The sequence below is a fragment of the Macrobrachium rosenbergii genome, chromosome 5, assembly GCF_040412425.1.
Source record: "Macrobrachium rosenbergii isolate ZJJX-2024 chromosome 5, ASM4041242v1, whole genome shotgun sequence".
NCBI lineage: Eukaryota > Metazoa > Arthropoda > Malacostraca > Decapoda > Palaemonidae > Macrobrachium > Macrobrachium rosenbergii.
This window is the reverse complement of record NC_089745.1, coordinates 11303074-11326749: the sequence shown is the minus strand read 5'-3', so window position 1 is coordinate 11326749 and position 23676 is coordinate 11303074. Positions and strand designations below refer to the sequence as shown.

At 36.2% G+C, this 23676-nt stretch overlaps 2 protein-coding genes across 8 annotated transcripts in view; one reads left to right on the top strand and one right to left on the bottom strand.

Annotated features, from left to right (window-relative positions):
• Window positions 1-1052: 1052 nt before the first annotated feature.
• LOC136838505 (uncharacterized) lies at window positions 1053-15266 on the bottom strand. The gene is made up of 7 exons (XM_067103566.1): window positions 14298-15266; window positions 10132-10220; window positions 9795-9938; window positions 7041-7202; window positions 6641-6791; window positions 6146-6308; window positions 1053-2889 (listed from the first exon to the last, which is right to left on the bottom strand). Exons 1-7 carry the CDS (start codon window positions 14341-14343, stop codon window positions 1668-1670), a joined length of 1977 nt encoding a protein of 658 aa, XP_066959667.1. The 5' UTR covers window positions 14344-15266; the 3' UTR covers window positions 1053-1667.
• The window catches only part of LOC136838504 (uncharacterized), a 136297-nt gene continuing 122726 nt past the window's right edge, over window positions 10106-23676 (top strand). For 2 of the 7 annotated variants that reach the window (XM_067103560.1, XM_067103556.1), the window contains exon 1: window positions 10106-10243. Coding sequence is in view for 1 of the 7 variants with exons in the window: in XM_067103553.1 (XP_066959654.1) it covers window positions 10226-10243 (18 nt within the window). In the remaining 6 variants the exon portion in view is untranslated. Of the gene's footprint in view, window positions 10244-15789; window positions 16035-19482; window positions 19622-23676 lie in introns of those variants that run through there. The other 5 variants (XM_067103553.1, XM_067103559.1, XM_067103563.1 and 2 more) reach the window with 5 other exon arrangements.

Sequence of the window (23676 nt, the reverse complement as noted above, 5' to 3'; positions counted from 1 at the left end):
TCACCTATGTTGAGGCTGTTAATGATTCCCTTTGCATACTCTTCCTGGTTAAATCCTCTAAGTAGTTGACAAAAGTACTTCACGCCATGCAGCATCAATATTCTTGATGCAATTTCCTTCAGTGCTTGCCGTTACGTATGGAGGTATAATGTTTCTTGAAATTGGCTAGTACGACTTAATCCATCAGCTGAAGGGAGCAAAGTTGTGTTAGGGGGTAAATACACAATTTTCACATCTGGATGAAAATAATCTAAGTATGATGGGTGTCTAGGGGCATTATCCAAGATTAAGAGAATCTTCAAAGGAATCCCATTCTCGCAACAGTGCATCTTGACTTCAGGAACAATATAGCAAGAGTTACCCAGGTCTTGTTAATGGACTTCCAGATTATGGGTAGAGAGCTTTTTGTGATGTTTTTGAGTGTCCGTGGCTTTGCAGCATGGTACGCTGAGTTGTTGTAGCTTGAAGTCTTCCAATGCGTTGCCACCCAGTAGTAAGGTTAGCCTATCCTTCGCTGCCGTATTTCCTGGTACCATCTTCTCTTCACGGCTGATGTATGTTTTATCTGGTATTTCTTTTTCCAGAAAAGATGTCTCAATATTTAACACGTGCTGATTGGTATAACCTTCCTTATCAGTGATTCTCAATATGTTACACCTTTAAAATTATAAGCACACTGGTTTTTAATGTTAATTTACATAAACCAAGATGTATTTAAAGGACCTTTAATCCTTGTCATTAGGCAGATTTTATATACTTTGTTTAAACTAACTAAATAGAACATTGGTCACAATCAGGTAGTGTATATCCTTGTAGGGTAAGCTTTATTATCCTAACACTCCAGATTATAATTTAAAAAACCACAACAGAGTTACAAGAGACTGTCAGTGACTGTATAATAATATTTTTGCAACAACAGCCGTTTAAAAATAATTTCATATGGTGGTTTAATGTCATCATTTTCACAGTAACAGTAAAGAACTGAATATTTTTGAAACTTTTCTTCCAAACTTATTCTATCTGTACAGTAACAAGGAGAATAAAATGCATCACTAAATAAATAATTTATTTAGCAGTAACCCTATACACCAGGTTATTAACATGTAATACAATACTGTATATATAATTACGCTGCTGTACATTATTAACATAGCATACATAAAATAATACCTTTCAAGAGCTATACCTACTGACTTAATAAAAGTGCTATTTACACTTCTCAGTAAATTAAATATGTATGTTGAATATACTGAATATTAAAGCACACCGGGTGCCTAAGACTAGACAGAGGCAGTATATACATTTTAACGCATATCATGTGAAATAAAACTAAAATTATGTACAATTTTGAATATTTACACATTTACAGCACTATAAATTACAATGAAAATACTTGTACCAGTTCTATTAAAATACTTTAAAATGACAAAGAAACTTAAAAGACAAAAGTGTGCAGAATTCATTTGTAAAGCTGAATTGTGCATAGATTCTTTATATAAAATTTAGTGTAAAACTGATACTTATTTCCTACACATGTCCTCTCTTCTTTGTTGTACCATAAGCTCCCCTTTACTAAAATCAGTCATATCACATTCTAGAGATGATAACATTTCTAAAAACAGTCATATCACATTCTAGAGATAACATTGCTGACGTCTATACTGTATTTAATACTCTACTGCAGCTACATTAATCTTAGCGGTAACATTGGCGTAACTCCTTGCCGTATTGTTGTTCATCTCGACCAGATTACTAGAGTAGGACATACGTGCTGAGAAAAAAGATTCATTATTGCTGCTTAATGGCAATATTCCATTACACAACTTTGTTTCTTCTCTCTGATTACATGTCGATAAATTTGGGAAACCAAATTGTTGTGGTTCACTGAGTGTCTCAGAAGTTGGATTGCCATTGCACACTACTTCCTGATGTGACACTGTCTGGACAGGTGAAGTCATTTCACACAAGACAGCAGTAGATTCAGGGTTTGCTAGTTTTTTAGTTGCTACAGCAGCCCAGGAAAGGGGTTGTGATGTAACACTGGCATTTGATAATGGGTTAGCTTGTTGTAAGCATGGACTACTAAGGGACATGTGTGACCCACATGGGTCATCCAATCTTCTGTTTTGGTCAAGAGAGCCTAGAACAGAATCTGTCTCAATTGGAATGGATGACAATGCAGTAGTTAAACACTTATTTTTGTCATGAGGAGCCGGAACAGGTTCTAGCTGCAATGGAAAAGATGAGTTGTTATTTGATGAACGTCTGTCTTTGTTGAGAGGTGTAGGTATTGGTTCGGAAAGCAAGGATGTGGATGAACTAGCCCCAGGAGTAGTTGTTGATGTAGTTGTGATCAGGAGTTGAGGTGGTGTGACAGCTAAACTTGTAGGTCTCACGCATTTGACATTCTCACTCTCGTCGTTTTTGTTATCTTTGCCTTTTTCTTTACCATTATTCTTCTTGGCTTCAACATAAAGCTGGTGGTAGTGTTGTAATGCATCTTGCAATTTTATTACAGCACCTGGTATTTCATCTGTATTTTTGGGTGGTGAAATTGATAACTTAGTAAATTTTACAAGAACATCAGGGGTGTGAGGCAATTCTTTAACACGTTTGGCTAGTCTGTGCTCCTTCTTGGCTTTGGCTCTCTCTCTTTTACTGACCCTGATAAAACCATCATCATCTTTAGGCTTCATGTAGAAGGACCCATCATAATCTGGATCAGAAGCAGGAGTGCTTGGTGTTCCTGCTGGAGTTGAGGGAGTCAGTCTTGCACTGGATGGTGTTGACAAAGTAAGGGCATTCATTGAAGATTGTAAGTATGTGATAAGTACTCTGCACATGTCACATTCCTCTTCATAAGGTTCTCTGTAGGCATCATACTTTTCCCTGTAAAGAAAATTTTAAAGGCATATTGAGATTGTGCAAAATCATGCTACAGTACTGGACTCATTTAATGGTACAATAAGTTTAACCCCTTCTCTTACAATCCTGAGTATACTTGTGAACCATGACCATGTACTATTTTACAATCACAAGAATATGCATTACACTAAAATGTTCCTACATATTTTTAAGATCCTGAATTTACGTGTTCTTGGAAAAATTCCGTTTTCCACCCTTCCTCTCCCATTACCGAGTGTTTGTGTGCATTTACTTCAAGAGATGGTGGTGGGCTGTTTAGGTTTATGATTGAGCTTCAGGTGTCAAATGCCTGAGTGTTTTCCAGAATATATTTTTTATTTTAGCATTCTCAATAACCTCAACAAACAAAATGCATGAAAAAGGCAACATTTGTGATGGTTATGAAAACCTTAACGAATTCAGGAGATGACAATAATACAATATATTCATCTTCATATTCCAAAGAAAGTTCAGAAGTTACACCAAAGTTGCAGAAAGACAAAAATGATGCATCACTACTGTCTACTATCCACTATGTAGATATGTCAGAAATTTACAAATAAGGAAATATCATAAAAAGAGCCAAATCTGTTATGGACTATAACGCAATGGGTGGCATTATTTTTTTTTTTATTAAAAAGATATACAATTAATTTAGTGTTACTACAACAGTAAAATCAAATTTCTCTCTCTCTCTCATTAAAATTGATAATGTTGCATGAATAAGGATGAAAATGCTGTATCTTTATAATATTGCATAATTCAAAACCAACTAACAAAAATTTTCCCTTTTTCCTACTTTTCTGACTCCTGAATTAATGTAAAAATGTCATATTTCTAAGTCTAATAACTTCCAAAGTACTGATAATTTTTTAAAAATTATGCACTGCATATTACCATAGAGAAAATCTAAAACTTAATATAAAACAAACTTTTTTTTTTTACTGTATACATGTGAAAGGCCTTTTTTTTTTTTTTACTGTATACATATGAAAGGAAAGGAGTTTACTTTTTTTTCATATACATGTGAAAGGAAAGGAGTTAAAAGTTCACTTTGTTCTATAGGAACTACTGATTACATAATGGTGAGGATATAAACCTTTTTGCATTCAGAGAAAATGGTAGTTGCATGTTGTTTCCGAGAGGGAAAAAAACCTTAAATATTTGAGCATTTTGGTAATCATACTGACCATCAGTCTTAAAAAAATCTCCATTACTCTCAAGAATATAGGTATTGACACAGTAAGAGGACAGGGCAGCAAGAAAACCCACAACAAGAATAAAGCTATTTTAGAAAAGCCACACTAAGGAAGATGGGACAGCAGGATCAGGTATACAACAATATAAGGATATGCTAGATAATTACCCACTACCCTAAAAACAGACGACCTACTCACATTCTTGGATCACACTTCAACATAAAACTTTGCTTTATTATCATATTTCTTTTAATTACTGTGGCTTACCATAATATTTAACAGTTTACGACACACCATAATATTTTTAAGTTTATACATAAAAGATTGGCTTCAGTTCCAATACAGTAAGTAGTAATCCAATCATTGATTCACAAAGTCTCCAAATTTCAATACTGTAATTTAGACTAATAACTCCAAATCAGTGTCCATTATTTCTAGAAACACTAACAAGAATATGAAAATGGCTACTGAAAGCATTTGAATGGGTAATCTTGAAATTCCTTGGGATACTATTGTTGACTGAAAAAACTCGCACACAAAAAAAAGTTAGATTAAAGGAAATTGGGAGATTGTAGTAATATAATAGGTAAGGGCATCACTTCTGGTACAAAGTCAGTTTCCTTGGTCAAGCAATCAATCATATCATAGGCAGAAAAGACAATGAGAATAATCAAATATTTAACATAAATTAATTCCGCTTCAAAACGTGTTATGGCAAAATGGTGTTAATAGTACAAAGAAAGATCAAGAGTGTATAAATTTTCTCTACATGGCCCGAGACTTGGTATTTATGTGACTGAACATTAAGTAGTGGCCTAAAAGTTAATTAGATGAAGAGCAATCTACTTTGACAATAGTCTCCATGGTTGACAAGCAATTTTCTTACTGTCATGGAAGAAGAGGACTATTCCTAACATGCACCCCTGAACAGTCAAGATATCTCTGTACTAAAAATAATCTTACTGCAAGGTCTACTAGATTAAAATTTCTAGCAGTGTACGGGGTTTTGTTCCGTCCACCTAGCATAAAGTCCTAAAACTGGACTACCTGTACCTTCCCTAGCACTAGGCACTTACTAGGTGAGGCAGTTTCATAGTTTTGATAGTTGGACATACTATAATGCTCTACATCCCACTGTGCTTGACATACTATAATGCTCTACATCTCGCTGGCAATGACTGCACATTTAGTTTTATTTACTTTGCTAATGAGACAGCCGGATTTAAGGGTGTTCAAAGATTTCTCATGGAAGAAACTACTATATATGCAGGGTAAGGGAACTGAACAGCTTGCTTCATCTGGGGGAGACACCAACTGTCTCTTCCTCAGCAAAATGCTGTTTCCAAAATTTAGATTACAAGTGAGAATCCTTACTCAGGATAGGTTTCCCATTTTCTCCTTCCTATGAATTTTGAGCACATGAAGTGCCTGGGTCCCAATTTCCAAGTTCTACTGGCCATAAACATTTTCATCAGTTAAGAAGTGTTTCCCACTTTACAGTATATACAGGACACTGGATTTTTTTTTTTTTTTTTACGTTAGTTTAACCAGACCACTGAGTTAATATTAACTCTCCTAGGGCTGGCCCGAAGGATTAGACAAGCTATTTAAACTCTAATAATTTAATTAAACCTAGCGACAGGACCTTAGGGACACAATGGGCTGCAAGTCAAGTAGAGAGAAAGAATTAAAGAGAACAGCAACAGCCTGAATGAAGCAGAAAGAGAATGCTAGACTGCTGGTAAATGAAATGATTCCATTAGTAAACAGCATGACTTCAGAATGGTAGCACTCATGGCTGGAGTGTGGTTGGAAGATCATACCGTAATGAGGAACTGTAGCAGATGTGCTGTACAACTGGTGGAGATTTAACATGTTTGGATGTATGGGATGAGTCTGGTATGAAATCTTGCATTTATAAGTCATCCAAAATAAAGTATAAATTTACACACCCAGGTAAAGCAAAACACTAAATGTGTTTTGTGTTTGCATAGTATCAGTTTTTGTTCATTTTGAACTTCCTTAGGTTTTTATAAACTCACCACATTTTCCGACGGGTCTCCTGCCTGTCTCTTGGCTTGAAATGCTCATGTCTTTGCCGTTTTTTGTCCTCAAAGCGTTTATTCCTTGCTGCCTGCTGCTGATGTAATTGGGAAACCCACTTCTTCTCTAATGTTGGTTTCATCTGACGTAAATGGTCTATACCTGGAAAGCATCACCAATACATGTAGTCGATAAGACTTTTGGTTTCCGATCTGCCCTCTTCTTTACAAGAACCTTAGTTCCTGTCATGTTTAAGGTATGTACCATACTGTTAACAAGGAAATTAAAATGCTGCAGTTCAAGATCTACTTGGCTTTTTATGTAATACTATCAAAGCAAAATGTAATTTCTTCACAATCTAAATAAAATGTTGGGCCTTAAAAAATGTCTAACAAGTTGCCCAATTAGATTTAAAAAAAAAAAAAAAAAAAAAAAAAAACCGTAAGGTTTACTTTACTTTCATAGGTTAGTCAAAGGTGATGAAGAAAACTTACTTTTCCTGCTGCTGGATATTACTCCTCGCAATTCAGTCATGGCTTTTTTAATCTCATCTTCTTGTGCGTGAAGTGCTTTGATTTTTGAGTAATTATTATTCCGCTCTTCAATTAGCCTTGATCTCTCAGCCCGGTATTTCTTATTTTCTGCCTAAAATAAATATAACAATGAGATTTAGTTTTGTCCAAGAAAAAACAAATTAAGTAAAATGATGAACAAGGATTTATACAGTACTGAAATATTTACTTTACAATCTTCCATCTGAACAAGATGCAACAGCTTATTTGATAATATATATTTGTGAGGCAATGCAATTTTCTTTCTTTCAGTGACCACTATTATTGTTATGGTCCTGTTTGAGAAAACGGGACCCTAAAAACAAAATTCTTACTACTATACCTGTTTGGCTTCATATTCTTTTAGAGTCTTTGTTGACCTCTGTAACATAGATATCTCATCTAAAATCTTTTGTTCTTCCCGTGGCTTAAAATTGTTGTTTCGCAGTTGGTAATCCAAGCGCTCTATGTTTTCATCGATTTGCTTTACACTGTGATAGCGAAGCTGTAACAATAAAAGTACAAATGGTAACTAAATGATGTGTGCAAGTGAGAATTAATGGACTGCAGGATTATAAGCATGAATCATAAGAGTATAACTGTATAAAATTCTTAAAAAAAATTCCCATACAGAATGTATGTGCAAGCATAAATATGTTTTCATGTTTTATGTTGAACTTAAGAGTACACATTGTAAAATAAACTGAATAAAATCACAAGAAAACCATCAGGAAAAAATTCAAATATTTAGTACACACAAACCAATGAAGAATTTACAAAGAAAACAATCTTGGTCAACTAAGGAGTGAATGATGGCCCTCAGTCACCATACCTTACTTTCTAACTAACTCATATTAACAGGCCTCTACCCTTTGGTGTAGGGCAATATTTATAGTTATTTTTAGCACACTATTTTATTTTTACAAATTATGTACCAGTGCAAAATACAAACTACTGTACTGTCAATTATCTACTTGAAGGGAAGTGAAGCAAATAAAAGTTCTCTCCTGGAATAACACAATTAGCTAAGGACAGCACTGTAGGTAAAATAAGTTGTAAACCTACTGGAGGAAGTAGGATTGCTTGTGTACAGGATATGAGTTAATGCTCCTAACTTTGCTAAGTTATGTCCCAGAAGTTGGCAGGTCATGAGATTTGCACGGGGCTGTTCATACAAGAGGAAGTATGGCCACTAGGAATTGAAAGTATATCTTGAAGTTCACTGTGTATGTTTAATGATGCTTCTCAACTCACCAAGGCCAAAAAAAATAAACCATAAAACTTCTTAATGGGTAATGCAGCAATTAATGAGACCATTAGGTCATGATCCTAGACACTCACAGGACTCATTTGAAGGATTTCTGAAATGGAAATTGTAGCTTGGCAAAGGTGGGAAGAGACCAGAGAATGCAAGGAATGCTAGGTGGGAAGGTACCAAGGGACAATTGAAAAGTTAGGTGGGAAGCAAGACCATAAGTCATCTGAAAATTTAAGGCAAAAAAGCAGTGCAGCTGGAGGCTGAAGGGGCAAATTATTGAAAATAATAACATGCATATATGCATTCATGTAAGTGTTCTCTTGTCCAGGACTGACTTGGTAACATACTTGAACATTGATACACAGAAAGCTATAGGAAATAAATTCCATTTCTGTGAATTACAGAGGCTATTTATATACTGTTTTTGTTCATGTATCGGCCAGCCATGGGTAAACACGCAAAAAAAAATTACACAAGAGGGGACTCTCTGTCAGAATCCTGCATAAACGAAATTTCCTTAAGCATGAACTAGACAGCAATTAGGAACGTTTTTGTGAAAATAACTGAGGCCCTTAAGTTGATACATGAGGTAAAAAAAAAAAAAAGCAGATGAAGTAAGAACATTTATTTAAACTTCAAATGGAAGCAGGAGAGTGAGAGAGGGGTTATATCCCAACAGTGGCATATCTCCTACCATAAATTTCTAAGACTAACATCATGGTAAATTCTTCAGGCAGTGAGGTGAAGTTATACTTTTGTACAGTATATTTTCTAACTGTTACAACAACGGCACATCTTTAATTTCATAAAAACAGTGAAGATTATTAATTTAACAAAGTAAGAAAACAAAAGGTAAAATGATAGAATAATAGGTCTGGTTAGCAAAAATTAAACGTGCCTTATTTACTCCAAGTAATGCATTAGTCTAAAGGTAACTGCATGAAACACTAATCAGAAACAGAATGACATTACTGTACTGTATTCTCGTTTCCTCAGGATTCCTTGTGCCTTATGCAAAATTTTTAAAGATTTTCAATGTTGGAATTCAATTAAGTAATGCATGAAAACGGGAAAAATGCATAAAGTAATAGAATAGATCAGTATAGTCTAGCCACAATTTTGTCACATCCAACAAGTCTGATGTAAACTTATTTTGATTAAATACTGTTTAGTGGAACAGACTGCTGATTATCTTTTACTAATTCATTGCTCAACCTGACGGAGGGTTTAATCAACTTAAGTATGCCCAACAGTACTTACAGCTCTACAGGTTACATAAAAAACGGGCCATTGAAAGTTATGAAAAATACTGACCTAAAGCCCTATACAGTACGCTAGGGTTTATAGCCATGATAGGTAACAAATACTGTTAAATATTAGCAGGTTTCAGTTGTTCTGTACATTTATTCACTAACTAAAGGGTCACAAATATGCCATGAGGATACAGTATAGGAATTAAAACTATGCATTTTAATTCAAACCAGGATTACGTTGCAGTATGTACCAGAAACTATGCTATTGGTACAAAAACTATATAAAAGTTTCCTGTCTACGAAACAAACCTGCAGAATATTATTCTAATAGAAAATTAGTGTTAAGCTTTTTCAACTTGACTGTATTAATAACCAACATGCTACTAAAAAAAAATGCTCTAAAAAAAAAAAAAGGAAAAAATGACAGTTCAAAACACAAAAATGATCTTCATAAGTGCAACAAACCTGAGTAAGAAAATTACTATGGTACTCATTTGCCTAAAGTACAAGTATTATCGTTTTCTACTGAAATGGAAGGCAAGCAAACAAAATTCATCCACAGAACTGAATACAGTATAGTACTCACCTTCTGCTTGATGAGAGTGACTTCCTCTGTTTTTGCATTGATGGCTTTGTTAGCTTCAATAATTTCTGCTTGAAGGGTTGCTTTTATTTTTGTAAAAGGTTCCTTCTGTTCTCTCACACTTTTCAGCATCTCTGTAAGCCGAGTCTGTTTGGAATAACAATAGGGATTACAGAATATTCTAAATTTCAGCACTTTATATTTTCATAAATCTGCAGTCATTTTTCATTACAGTATTCGAAAATTTAGCATACTGTCATTATCATTATTCTAAAGTGATATGCTCAAATAATTGACAATTCTTGCTCTGCAGGTGATATGAGGATGGAGTGAAACTTACCAGTTCAGCATTTTTGGCTTGCAACAGTGTCTGATGCTGATCCAGTTGTTCATTATATTGAGCTCGCGTTAGGTTGGTCAAGACATCATCTGAAATGCAGAGCAAGTGGTCTGTAAGTACAGATGTAGTTTATATCTGCATGAATGTTTTTATTGAGGATAATTAGTTTTTCATTTGAATTACAGTACTTTGTATTGTGGAAATTAATAAATGCTTCCTTGAGCTGCAATTTGGATTAATGCAATTAAAATTTACAGTGCAGCAGTACAATCAAATTTTTAATACAGGGCTCCAGTATATAAATATCTATAATCCAACTCATTTGAAGTCTGATTAAGCTACATAGTAATAGCAACAGCAACAACAACAACAACAATAATAATAATAATAATAATAATAATAATAATAATAAGGTCCACAGTAGCTACAGATTTAAAAGTGATGTCTATCCATTAAAAGTTATTTTTAGCCTAATTCTCAAAATAATGACTTTAATCTAAACTCACTTTTTCATAACCATGCTTTAATTTTCAATACCAGTTAAATTTAAGATGTCAATATAATCCCATACCATATCTGCAAGGTCACGTTTTTTTAACCAATAGCGAAAATTATTTACTATATATATATATATATTGTCTACAAGTCAGGCTTGGCAACACACAGTAGGCACCATGGATTTCGAATGGCACACTTACAGAATGGCCAGAGACAAAGACAATTAGGATGTAGAAACACACCAGAGAGAAAAGGATCTTGACGAGTTAGGTAACCTTTGCGAGCAGCCGAGAGAAAAACTATTTGTCTGCTACTGTACTGCTGAGCACTGTCAACATAAATACTAAGTTTTCATGATAAACTGTCTAGTATTTGATATGCAAACCAGTCTTTTATATAGTCTCGTTTCTGGGCCCTGCTGGAATTAAAAATTAATTAACAGTATGGTTAATAGTTAGTTGGTATGTGGGTGGAAGCAAAATACTCTCATATAGGGAACTTCTTAGGTTGGAGATCACCACTCTCTTGCACAGGAGACTTACTTCTTAGTTGAGGGGAAGATTTCCATAAGAAACTAACTGGTTGTGTTCTTGTCTAAACCCAGAGATGTCATGTTTCTGGTTGTGGTAATGACCAAAGGAAAAAAAAAATTACTCCAACTTCTTATATATCCTGGGATGTGATGCTGTGGCAAACAGGGCCCTGTGCCAGAGGAAATGATTCATGACGTGAAAGAAGGGAGAGATGTGCCAGTCACTTGTCATTTCTCCCCAGGATTACGCCACCCTTTGTACCTTAGGCGAGATGTTTTTGTCATGATGGAGTTTTAATAGACAAAAGAGATGACACCAGACTTGTAGGTGACATCCCTTTTGGTATACTAAGGAGGTAAAGGTGTTCTGTCAACACCAAACTCAAGCCCTCAATATTTGTGGAACAGAAAAATGAACATAAGGGATAGGGCCAATGGTTGGTCATCTAACAAAGAGTGCATTCTTGGACACCACCTTCATGTGCTGGCATGTAATAACAGATTCCTTAGATGCCAGGTCCTATGCAGATAATATCTCAAGACTGGCAGAGAGCATGAAAGCAGCATCTCATCGTTGGCCTTCACCAATGAAGTCTTGGGGGAAGGTAATAGAAAAGTTCTCAGATCTCGTCGTGAACTTAAGGGTTCTGAGTCTCTGCTGGAAACCTAGGAATGAACAAGAATGAGAGAACCTAAATCCTAAGTGAGCCAGACTTGATATAATAGACCATGCAGCTAACCAATATGTTTTGCCAAAGCTAAAGCCAGAAGAAAGTTTTGAGAAAATGTCAGCATCTGTTGACTGTCTCAGGGGCTCATACAGCACCTGAACATGGCTAACTTTACTAAGGAAAAGTTATAGTAACATCTCATTCATTTGCACAAGTAGGTCCATGGGTGCCTAACCCTGGCTAGCCTAAGAAAATATTTGACAGAATTTTGCTTACTATGCACAGTACAGTACATATGGTAGTTTGTAGTTGTATCATAAGCCAACTTTCACTCTACAACTTGCTGCAATATTGAGTGAACATTTAGAGTCATAACAACTACAGTATCATGTAATACAACTTCTGTATAATGTTCACATCTCTCTCTCTCTCCATGCATTATAAATACTTAAATGCAAAAATTAAGTGAACTGTTTGAAAGCCTATTGGCAGTTATTCTTGACAACTTTGTTATACCATAGGGGCACTGTAGAAAAACCAATAATACCCTAATGAAATTAGTAAAACATTTTTAACCACACAATGCCAGATTTGATTCATAACAGCTGATCTACAATTAATGCATTTCCCTAACTTTAACTGTATAACAATAATGCTAGCCCATTTGAAAAAAAGTTCCTGTACAGGTTCCAACTTATTGCACGTACGACGGCAGCCTGTCCTTTGAATCCACAAGGCCGTGCGAGGCCATCTTTGGGATTCCATAATTGGCAATTATTCTGTGACCTAGACCATCTGCATCAAACCACTCTAAAATCTCCCATTTCTTGGCCAAAGACAAGCTTTCCTACCATTTGGTAGGTGGTCATACCATCAGCAAGTGCTTGGACACCTCTTAAAAAAATGACCCCTAGCTGAGCACAGGGAACATAAAGGGTACCATCATCTTCCATAGTGCACAATAGATCACATTTCATAGGGTAACTACAATACTGTAGTTTAAAGAGCAAACTGTAGGACTGAAGCAGATTCAGTGTGCATATCTCCCTCCATCCAGGACTCACTTGCATACCCCTTTCCTCCCCATCACCTCTTCACCAACCATTGGGTTTCACTCGGCACACTCCGCAACTTGTTCACTTTTAAATAGAATACTGAATCTATGAATTTCTTTTGCACCATGAAAATACATGAAAGCTTACCTTTCCAAAGAAATAAGCCAAACAAAAATGGTCAGTTCACTATTTTGGACTCATTTAGAGATAATTCTCGTTGAACAACTCTACTTGTGGAAGGTAAGAGCTAAAAAAATTCCCAACACTCCAAACATCTCCTCAGTCCTATCTGATGGTTAATTTTTTAATTTTATTTTTGATGCATGATGTTAGAATCCCAAGAGATAATACAGGTACAGCATCATTAAATCTCAAGTGGCAAGGGTGCCTGGGCTAGGTCATGTACAGGACGACATTGTATCCTACATGAGGTTAGGTTAGGATTTATGTTCCCTAGCAATGATGTACAATAGGTATATATTTCCCAACTGCATCTCTTTCATTTAGAAAGTATTTAGAAAGTTTATCACTACTATGAACACCAAGCTTTTTACTAAATTTTTCAGATTTTTCTTATGTAAGTTGGATCTGGTGTGAAACTTCCTGTTCTTGGTGAGACAGGAAAGGTGTCATTATCATAAACATATTTATACTTCCTTTCCCTTTATAAGTTAGATATGTGATGAATTCGTTCCATTCTTTGCTTCATAATCATCAAAGTATGAATAAACAATTACTTACGAAGACATCAAACGAAATCACTTATACTAGCCTTTCCCTTGATAATGTATTAAAGCGGATGAAATTTACTTTCACTCTCTAGTAGATTGTCCAGAGTAACGCGAGATACTTATCCAGTGTGTGAACCTGTAACTAACCTGTCCTGAACATAGCCTAGCCTATTTCAATAGCCTAGATTCCAGCCAATAAACGTAGGAGGGCTTACCACATAATAATGTAGACCCTATTTTACTTTAAAATACAGAATTAATGATGACTCGGATATATTTTATGTTTTGGTCAGTTTTAATTTGACTTCTACTAGTGCTGTCAAACGTATTTACGTATAAGCTCCTTATAAGTGCTGTAGCCTACCGATACATTCCAGTGAACGGAAAAAAAAAACAAGATTAAGAATAGCGAACAGAAACAGTTCAGGATGATAATACATGAAGCCCATGTGCCAGCAACCAGCTCACCAACAACGTAATTTTGGAAGCCTTGACATTTGCATTTTTATAGAGGAATTCGTCTGTTGTGACATGACAATGAATCACTCTGTCCATGACCTTGAGACGGAGGCACCGAAGACATTGACTCACGAAAACGTATCTTTGCAAGAAGCATTACTGTATTCTTAAAAGATAAATTTGATCGAATTCTGGATTATAACATAATTTTTCCACTCACCTGACCCGTCCGCAGCCCTTTCTGAAGTACTCGCCTTCGCAGACATTGCTTAACGTTGATAAATTTTCATTTAACGAGAAACATCAGAGGTTGTTGTTGTGCGATTTTACCCTCCCCCTTTTGCGCACACTCAATCCCCTTTGTTGATAGAGGGATTTCTGCCACTATTCTGACGTAGATGTCTCCACAGAATGAGTTGGTATTCTCGGAAATGTATTCAGTTCTTAAGAGCCTCTTTCTTTCTAAAGACACTGGTTCTCGCTTGTGCTGCACAGCATCTTTGCACTGGTTAGAGCTGGTTAGGCATAACTTCATATATGGGGTTGCAGTGTATTTCGTCAAAGACTTGAATCAAGTCAGTGACGTTTAAGACACCTTCATGCACAGTTTAGTTTAGGTCTATCAAACATTTAACCGGTATTTTCAAAGCATTGGTTTACGTTTTAGGCTTGAAGCAATTTTACAACGCTTTCGTTGCCAACATCCCGTTCCGAACTTGCGGAGGCACCAACAAAAATCGTTGTTCAGATCATGCAACAATTTATTTTTTAATGGCGGGACTCACAAAAACTATTGTATCACTTATCACCACTGCGATCCTAGTGTCATCTCCATTTAAGATATAATATGCACCATCTTTGAAGTCCACCATGCAAGCTACTTTGACAGCAGTCTGTTCCGTTGTGAGACCCTCTACAGACGGCCGATGCCTGTGTGTTAAAGTGGTGTAACATTCTTATAACCCGTTCGTCTCTGGTGGGGAGGGGGAGGTCGGATACGTAACTAATGTTGATGAAGCTCATTGGTCGACAGAGGACGGCCAGCGAATAGGAAACTTAGGATATGGGGCGCAAGTATTTCCTTGGAGTATTTGGATCAGCTGGTAAAGGTACCGGTTTAATATAGTTAGCATACTAAGAATGACGTAGGTTTAGGTAGTGTGGTTGATCAGGGGATTATTCACAACATCTGGAAGATATGAAATAAAGTTACGAAGAGTAAGCTTTTGCAAACGCATGGTTAGCATACTGTGTGTATATAGTTTCGTATTGTCCGTTTAGTTTAATATATATAGCGTTACTAGTAAAGATTATTATGAATGTAGAAATTACATTTTTTTTGCTATTAAATGACCCGGTAGCCCTTAGCCACCCGGTCTGTTACGCCATGTTACGGCAATCGCAACAGCTGATGTTTACACTAGTGACAGTGCATTAGTGCGCGCGCGCGCGTGCGTGTGTGTTTGTGATATAATGTTATAAAAAAAATATATATCATTTAGTACAAAATATTGGTTAGTGGACCCATTAAATATACCGTTTTCAAACGGAACCACGAATACTTTTTCTTGGAATGCAGTACCGTTGTTATTTCCCCGTTTGCATTTGTTTTTTCCCGAACGTCCGTTCTACAATAGCCCGGAATAGGCCCTGTTGCTATCCCTGGTTGAAATGGGGAGGGGCACTCCCGGTTTTGCAATATTAAATGCGCTGAGTGTACAGATGGACGTGTTTGAGGCCTGTCCTAGACGGCAATACTGAACTGTTGAGTTGCGAACGTCACCTTGGGGAAATCTAAACATGTACTTGGTGCGCAATTGTTTGAAGTGTTTACATATAATATTTCTAGCTTTTATTATTAGAACAGTTTTAAATGCATTATTTTGACTTCTTGTAAGCGATGGTTTTGAAAACAGGTGGTCTGGTGTTAGTGATAGCGCCGTGGTTGTATACAACAGTAAGTGAAAGTGCTTCCTTCTCTGTCATATATGGTGCAAACATTAGCGCTCTATCTCTTTCTTTTCTCGATTAAAGGTTAATGTTAGCTCTCTCTCTCTCTCTCTCTCTCTCTCTCTCTCTCTCTCTCTCTCTCTCTCTCTCTCTCTCTCTCTCATGTATGAAGTTATGAGCCCCAACTTGTTTACTAGTTTTGACCACTTGATGAACACGAGATTGGGATGTGATGATATAAATAATTATTGCCTTTTAGGCTAAAAATGGGAAACTTTCATTGTGATAAGGTTGCAGTAATGTTACTTGGTAACTTTACCTCCGAATAAATTATAACATTTAAAGTTATAGTGAAACAGTATCAATCATTCTTTGTAATATTCAACTTCTGTTACTTCTTTCGAACGAACACCATAGTATTTGGAAGCTTGAATTTCAAGTCGGTGGCTCCTGTGGGGTTGTTCCATATGAATAGGGTTCATCTTTTGGATAACAATAATACTTTGGGGGGAAAGATGTTCTCATAAACGTGGTGTTCTAGTTAACTGTATATACGTGTAGAGAGAGCGGGACTAGTGTCTCCTTGAAAGGGAGACGAGGCATAAGTACTGAAATCTAGGATAAAAACTTAATATCTTTCCTAGATAGTGACACCAAAGTAGCCCAGTCTTAGATAATGTCCCCCAAGAAGTATCAGTCCTAGATAACGACCTCCCGACCCTTGTTGGGGGGTCACTATCCAGAAAAGATCCAAAACTTATGTTAAAGTGAAAAGTAAAATCAAACTAAACATCTCAAACACGTACACGTACGGGGAAACGACAAAGTTCTTCAGCCACGACTGTCGCAATCACTCGAGTTTCTGATGCAGCCTGTGGCCAACCGGACTGTCCTTGCATTGCATGCGCCGAAGACCCTTGAATTTAATGAAGCAAGTACAAGGGAAGGTTGGAATATATATAATGAATATTGTAATAGAGGGAAATAGAGAAAATCTCCAGTCTAGTAAAGCCTTAATCGATAGGTTACTATGGTGTTAAATTGTACTTTGTATATATACAAGTATGTGTATGTATGTATATTATATATATATATATATATATATATATATATATTAAATTGTACTTTGTATATATACAAGTATGTGTATATATATATTATATATATATATATATATATATATATATATATATATATATATATATATATATATATATATATACAAAGTACAATTCAACACCATATTAACATATCGATTAAGGCTTTATTAGACTGGAGTTTTTCTCTATTTCCCTCTATTACAATATTCACTATATGATACCTTTTCTTGTCAGTAGGCTATCTTATATAAAAAAGCAAATGTGGACAGAATGAAATATATGTTGGTGAAAATTGTACATCCCGTAAGTGTTAAGGAGGAGGAGGAAAAGAAGACACAGGAAGGGCTGGATAGAAGGGAGAAAGAGTTGTTAAAGAGAAGAGCCTCAATATCAGGAAAGCGAGAAAGTGCATGCAACGTCGAGGTGAATGGCAAATATATCGAGAGGTTGGGAGGGGGTCGACGTGCTATTGATGAACACTTAGTAAAGGTGCTGGGAATGTTTAATGTTCTTAAAGTTTTCTGCAAATGGATCGTCTGTGATTCAGCAGGTACATTGAAAGTGGTACTGATCATTGTCGTACCTTTTCTTGGGAGAGGTTACCTCTTTGTTCAAGTACTAGGTTCACTTATTCCCCCCACCCCCACTCGACCCTGCGTCAGACATGAAACTCACCTAGTACTAAGTGTAAGGGATCACATCATTGCTGGGTTTTAGTGTCGCCAGAATCAATAAAAATTAAACAGGAAACTATCCCGCGCGTTGTTGGCGCCACAAGAATTTCAGCACACAACACATTGTTTTTTTCTTTTTTGCTGCGCTATTTTCTTTATCCGAACTGAATCATAATGGATGTCCCTGGAGGTGGATTTTCAGATCTCTAAGGATTCCTTCGCTCTGTACAACTTTACCTTGAGAGAGAGACTGTTTATTTTTCATAAAAAAAGGCAATAGAATGTGTTTGTGTTAAGCAGTGGGTAGCCAGACGAACGTTTTTATATGGTCAAGTCGTACCTGTAACTCTTTCCGTCACATAGAAGACGGAGTAGCCTTCCGTTATCATTTTTATGAGTTGCCTTTAGTACGGCTGTTTTCATATATTTCAGGCATTTATATACGGGCTTAGCAGTAACAATAAGACCTCCCTACTTTATAGCTGATTCTCTTCTTACGATAGACTGAACGAAAACCAAATAGGGTGAAAAAAAATTAAATCGAATCAAATCTGATATGTGAAGTAGCAAAAAGGACGATCGCAGTTTCAGTTACTCAAAAGTGGAAACTTTGTTATGAACGAAAAACTTTCTTTATGAAACCCGAATTATTTGTAAAAAGACAAAAAGAGGACATTTTAGAAAAAAAAAAGTTACGGTCCTAAAACTGATTTATTTTTCAAATGAACAGAGGTTTTTGCGGGACATTCTTCCGAAGATATTCTCAAGTCTTGTAGATCCACAGTGAATCTTTACAAGGCGAGTGGAACTCATTTTACAGGTGATTCATCGGCCTTTGTGGGTTGCAGCCAGAGTGTAAAATGGCTTGAGGCTAGCAACCTCATCCCCAAAATAGTTGTTTATAGTCCATAATGTTGGCGTCCTCTCTAAGGAGAGAGTAAAAAGATGTATAGTGAATCTGTAATGCTCGTTAGGTAGGATGCTGAGATTGCGCATTCGTCTTTCGTGACTCCCATTGGAGAGAAAAAGAATAATCTAACCGTAGGCAAAGAAATAATGGGTATAAATGCCAGGGGAATTATATGAATCATAATGACTAGTTGGTAAAAGCTCACAGTATTGGTAATTTGAAAAGTAATACCAAGTCTTGCTGGAAAAATTACATTTAAAAATGTTCGAATTTCGTAGGTTTGTATTTGCTGTTTATCTTATTCATATTATTACTTTTTTTGCAGAAAATCACATCATAATGTATTACTAATATAGTGTAATTATAATGAAAGGTGTTTTCTCTTGGTCTTATAAAAAGGAATCTTAAAACTTTTGTCAGTACTCAAACATTTTAGTCATGTTGTAATTTTGACTTTTCTGTTAACTTCAAACTTGTGCCAGCGACAAGGCATCTCATCAGAGTTCTTCGTATATGAATATTCCCCTTGTATTCTCTCTTGCGCGTTTGTGGTAATACCACCGTCTTACTGTTATGTGAAGTGGGGACGCATTTAGGATTCCCCGGTATTGAACCAATTTTTGTTTTGCGTAAACTTAACGCTCTTCAAACGGTCACGGGGGAATATCCTTTTCTGGGAACTTTGCCACAGTCGTGTGCAATCCGGGAATTCCCTCCTGAGATGCACGTTCCGTCGCCGAACGAAAATTCCGTTCATTGATGCGCGAAGCTGTACGCATTCGCAGTGAGGTATTGGTGTTGAAGAGGTTAGGAAGACTGATATAGACCCCTGGACTCTTCAAACTAACGGAGAGGAGCTCAGCGTCACCGGGAGAGGTTTTCGTCGAGTACAGGTCCCCGTTGCGCTGGTGTACGTCGTGGGTGACGCTAGACCCTGAACTTTAATTTTGCTTTGTTATAGGCTAGTTTATTTTACATTATTTTATTTTACATTATATATCTGCAAGGCGAGGAGTGATCTTAAACTTAAGAAAAATGCCTTGAATGCAATAATAGGGCAGCTTATCTTTATATATATGTACACACACACACACACACACACACACACACACACACACACACACACACACACACACACACACACATATATATATATATATTTTGTATTATGTCTGATCAGTTTTTTTCAGGCTTGCGAAAAATGGGTTTGACTCTACGGGATGTGAATGGAGAAATTTAGCAAGGCGATTGAATTCCATAATGGGCTAAAATGACTGTGAAATATTTTCTGTTAAAACAGAATTTCATCAAATATAAGGAGGCCATAAAAACGTCAAAATGTAGAAAGTAAATGCTATATTTCAAAGACCAAACTGTCTCTCTCTTCAGGCAAATAATGAATGAGAAAGTATATATGTGTATACAGTGTGTACGTGTTTATAAAATTTCATGTATTTTCCATGGGGCAGTGTCTGTTTGATGGCCGAAACCCTGACTTGTAGCTCTTAAATATCAGTAAGGTCCAAACTTTTGTTGGTAAGCCATGTATTTCCTCTGTGTTATAATTTTTGGTGATTGGTTTGACCTCTCCTGCTCATCAGCCATTCAGTTAAGTGAGTGCATGTATTATCATTCTTCCTCCTCCTCCTCCTCCTCCTCCTCCTCCTCCTCCTCCTCCTCCTCTGCCAGTAAAGTTCTGAACAACTTTTGTAATGATTACTGTGACTACTCCTGCTCCTTGGGCGCCCATGCGAGCGTGTATGAGTCATTCTTTGCCTCTCATTTAACTGCTACTTAAACAATCTTCTTTTGTATATATTAGAAATTGCTGTACGAATGTACCTCAAAGGAAGAAGACGTATTGTTATATTAAACGGAAGTCGCACGTCATGATCTCGCATTCTGGAAAAAATATTGGTACTCTGCCATTGAAGTTCTTAGCCCTTTTTGCAAACCCAATTTTCCTCTTCTCTAGTGTCCTGATGGGTCAGCAGGTTGTTGTCTTAGTGAGAAGAGCACATTCTCCGCTCTCATTTTTCAGCAGACTCTTAGCAATTCTAAAGGTCTTGACTCCCTTACCCTAACACTATCTTTAATCCTATGTTTTTCCTAATATTCTCAGCTCATCAGTTCTTTAGGGTTCGTGAATCTCTTAAACGCTTGCAAGACATCTAGCTTGGATTGTATACCCGCACGATCCCTTATCGAATTTGTAGGCGAACTGGCCCCTTTGCTTTGTAACATGCACTGGTTCAGCTTGTCCCCAAAGAAAGCAAGACGCATTGTTGGTCTCACTAACATTTGGTCATCTTGGTAGAATTTTGCAAAGCCGTATGTGGTTGCTGTAGGTATCTCAGGAACTTTTTGCAAAGCCTAGCATGTGGTTTCCTTAGGTATCTGTGGAACTTTTTGCCAGGTGAGATAAGCTTTTGTTACCCACACTTCCTTCCATTGGCTTTACTCCCTTCTGTAAGCTTATTTCTAGTTTTTTTTTTTTTTTTTTTTTTTTTTTTACTGAACCTCTCTGTATGATGAGATCTTGATCACTCTGGATCATGTACGCCCATCCCAATCTCTGTGATGTTCAGGGCTCTGTTCTTGCCTACGCTTTTCCTCATTATCAAAGACGTTCTCTTGTCTATACCTCTTTTCCTAGTCTTATTTTTGCAAGGATGCAAACTCATGCATTCCTCCTTCTGTCATCCAGCTCTCTTCTGTTAATTACACTGAATTTTTAACTGTTGTGATCTTATCTGAATAATGATGATGAATTTATATGTTAAATTTGAAACTTCACAATTAATAATGCCTTCCTGATTAGAGTATTGCTTTCATGTTTGATATGCTTTTTCTTGTGTCTCTCTTTTACGAGTGGTTGAATCTAAAGCAGTTTGATCAGTGACTTCACTCTTACATCGTTTATCTATTTTTTTTTCTCCACGGCAAGGTGATTCTCTCTCTCTCTCTCTCTCTCTCTCTCTCTCTCTCTCTCTCTCTCTCTCTCTCTCTCTCTCTCTCTCGATGAGTATTCTTTTTACTGCTGTTCTGATGATTTCAAAAGGAGAGGTCATCTTTCTATCAAACGACCTTGTAACACTCGTCCGGTTACCTCTTCCCACATTTACTCTTTGCAGACTATTAATTTGGGGATTGCATTGTCCATCAACTTGATTTTCCATGTACTGAAAAACTTCGGAATTCTCTTCCTGGTTCTGTTTTTCTTGAATCTTGTAGACTTTTCTCATCCGTAGGAGGCGGTGGTAGTTCCGTCAGTGCACCTCACAGGGTGCGCCGTAGGCGTTATCTTCCTACGGGGGAACTGCGAGGTTTTCCTCCTGTTACATCTTTCGAACTTTTTTTACTGTCAATTTCCGTTTCAGCGCTGAATGACCTCATAGGCCCCAGCTCTTGGCCTACGGCCTAAATTCCAAATTCTATTTTGTAGACTTGTCTCTAAGAGCCAGGTCTATAGCTTTCTCTTTGGTTAAGCCCAGGGCCGGCTCGTCCTTAAGGCGAAACTAGGCAGTCGCCTAGGGCGCAAGAATGAAGGGGGCGCAAGAACTGGGAACTAAATAAATAAATAAACAAATAAATATATATGCAAAGCAATTATATATATACAGAACAATTATAACAATTATACATAAAAAAAGCACTACGAGATGGAGAAAGCAAATGACATAGACGCCACTGACTTGTGTCATGAACTTCAGCAGTTGCACGCCTTCAGCCTGACACTGTCATTCCCTGGATGTTTTAAAAAGTTCATTTGTGAACAAGGGCTGGTTCACAGTGTACCTAACACATTTGTTGCCTTGCGCATTCTGCTAACTTTGCCTGTTACTGTGGCGAGCGGTGAGAGGAGCTTCTCAAAATTAAAATTAATTAAGACGTATTTGCGGTCTACAATGACAGAAGAAAGACTTGTAGGTCTAGCTATTGTCTCTATTGAGAACGAGATCGCACAGAAAGTTGATCTAAAGAATCTAGTGGCTGATTTTGCCAAGAAAAAGGCACGGAAAGTACATTTTTAGTTATCTGTAGTTGTAGCCAACAATCTAGAAAGACTCAGTGCTCACTAAAATTGAATTTCTCATTTCTGCAATTGACAGATATTGATAAATTTTAGTATAAAGTTACAATTACATTATAGTTGAAAGTTGTAATTGTAAACAGTTCCTAATAATATAAAATTTAAACAATTGTTTCTGAGTTATCTTCATGTTTACTTCAGAATTATTAATCATTCTCACTACTTTGATTTCTAGTCTTTTTGTGAATAATTCAGTTCGTAGTTATGAAGAGAATATCACATTCTCTTCAATAACTGAGATTAATATTATGCGTTTTCTACGTACATAGCTTTCAGTTCCTTTCAGTACATTGAATTCTAGTCTTTTTTCTTTAATAGTTTAGTTAGGGGATTTTAGTTACTTAAGATTTGTTCTATTAATGAATGAAAAAATGTTGTAGAGGCCATGTTTTATTTTTTTCCCCCTTTTTCAGCTAAGGATACACTCAAATGGAAGGAAAATGAGTCAGATTTTCTTCACCACTTACATTTTCTTATCCCTGATTGAAGTTTTAAAGAAATAACTCAAAACATTCATTTTCATATGTTTATAATTGATTGTTATATACTCAATCATAATTTCACTATCAGATGCACATTTCCTTATTAAATAAAAATTTTTAAATAGATTATAAGCAAAAATCATTGTTTTGCTCTATTTAATGCCATTTTCAATATAATGTTATGAATACATTAATTGTCTAATATATCTTTATAGGCATCAAAATTGCCCCTTGCAATGGTTACATATTAAAAAATAATGATGGAATTGTTGTAAATTTCCAATTTAGATTTAATATATATATATATATATATATATATATATATATATATATATATATATATATATATATATATATATATATATATATATATATATATATATGTATGTA

Excerpts from the sequence above, each read along its gene's own strand:
- LOC136838505 (XM_067103566.1), bottom strand. The coding sequence starts at position 14,343 with ATGTCTGCGAAGGCGAGTACTTCAGAAAGGGCTGCGGACGGGTCAG. Across the intron at positions 7,203-9,794 it reads TCACTCTCATCAAGCAGAAG|CTTCGCTATCACAGTGTAAA; the intron begins GTGAGTACTATA and ends TTATTGTTACAG. Across the intron at positions 6,792-7,040 it reads AAGAATATGAAGCCAAACAG|GCAGAAAATAAGAAATACCG; the intron begins GTATAGTAGTAA and ends TATTTATTTTAG.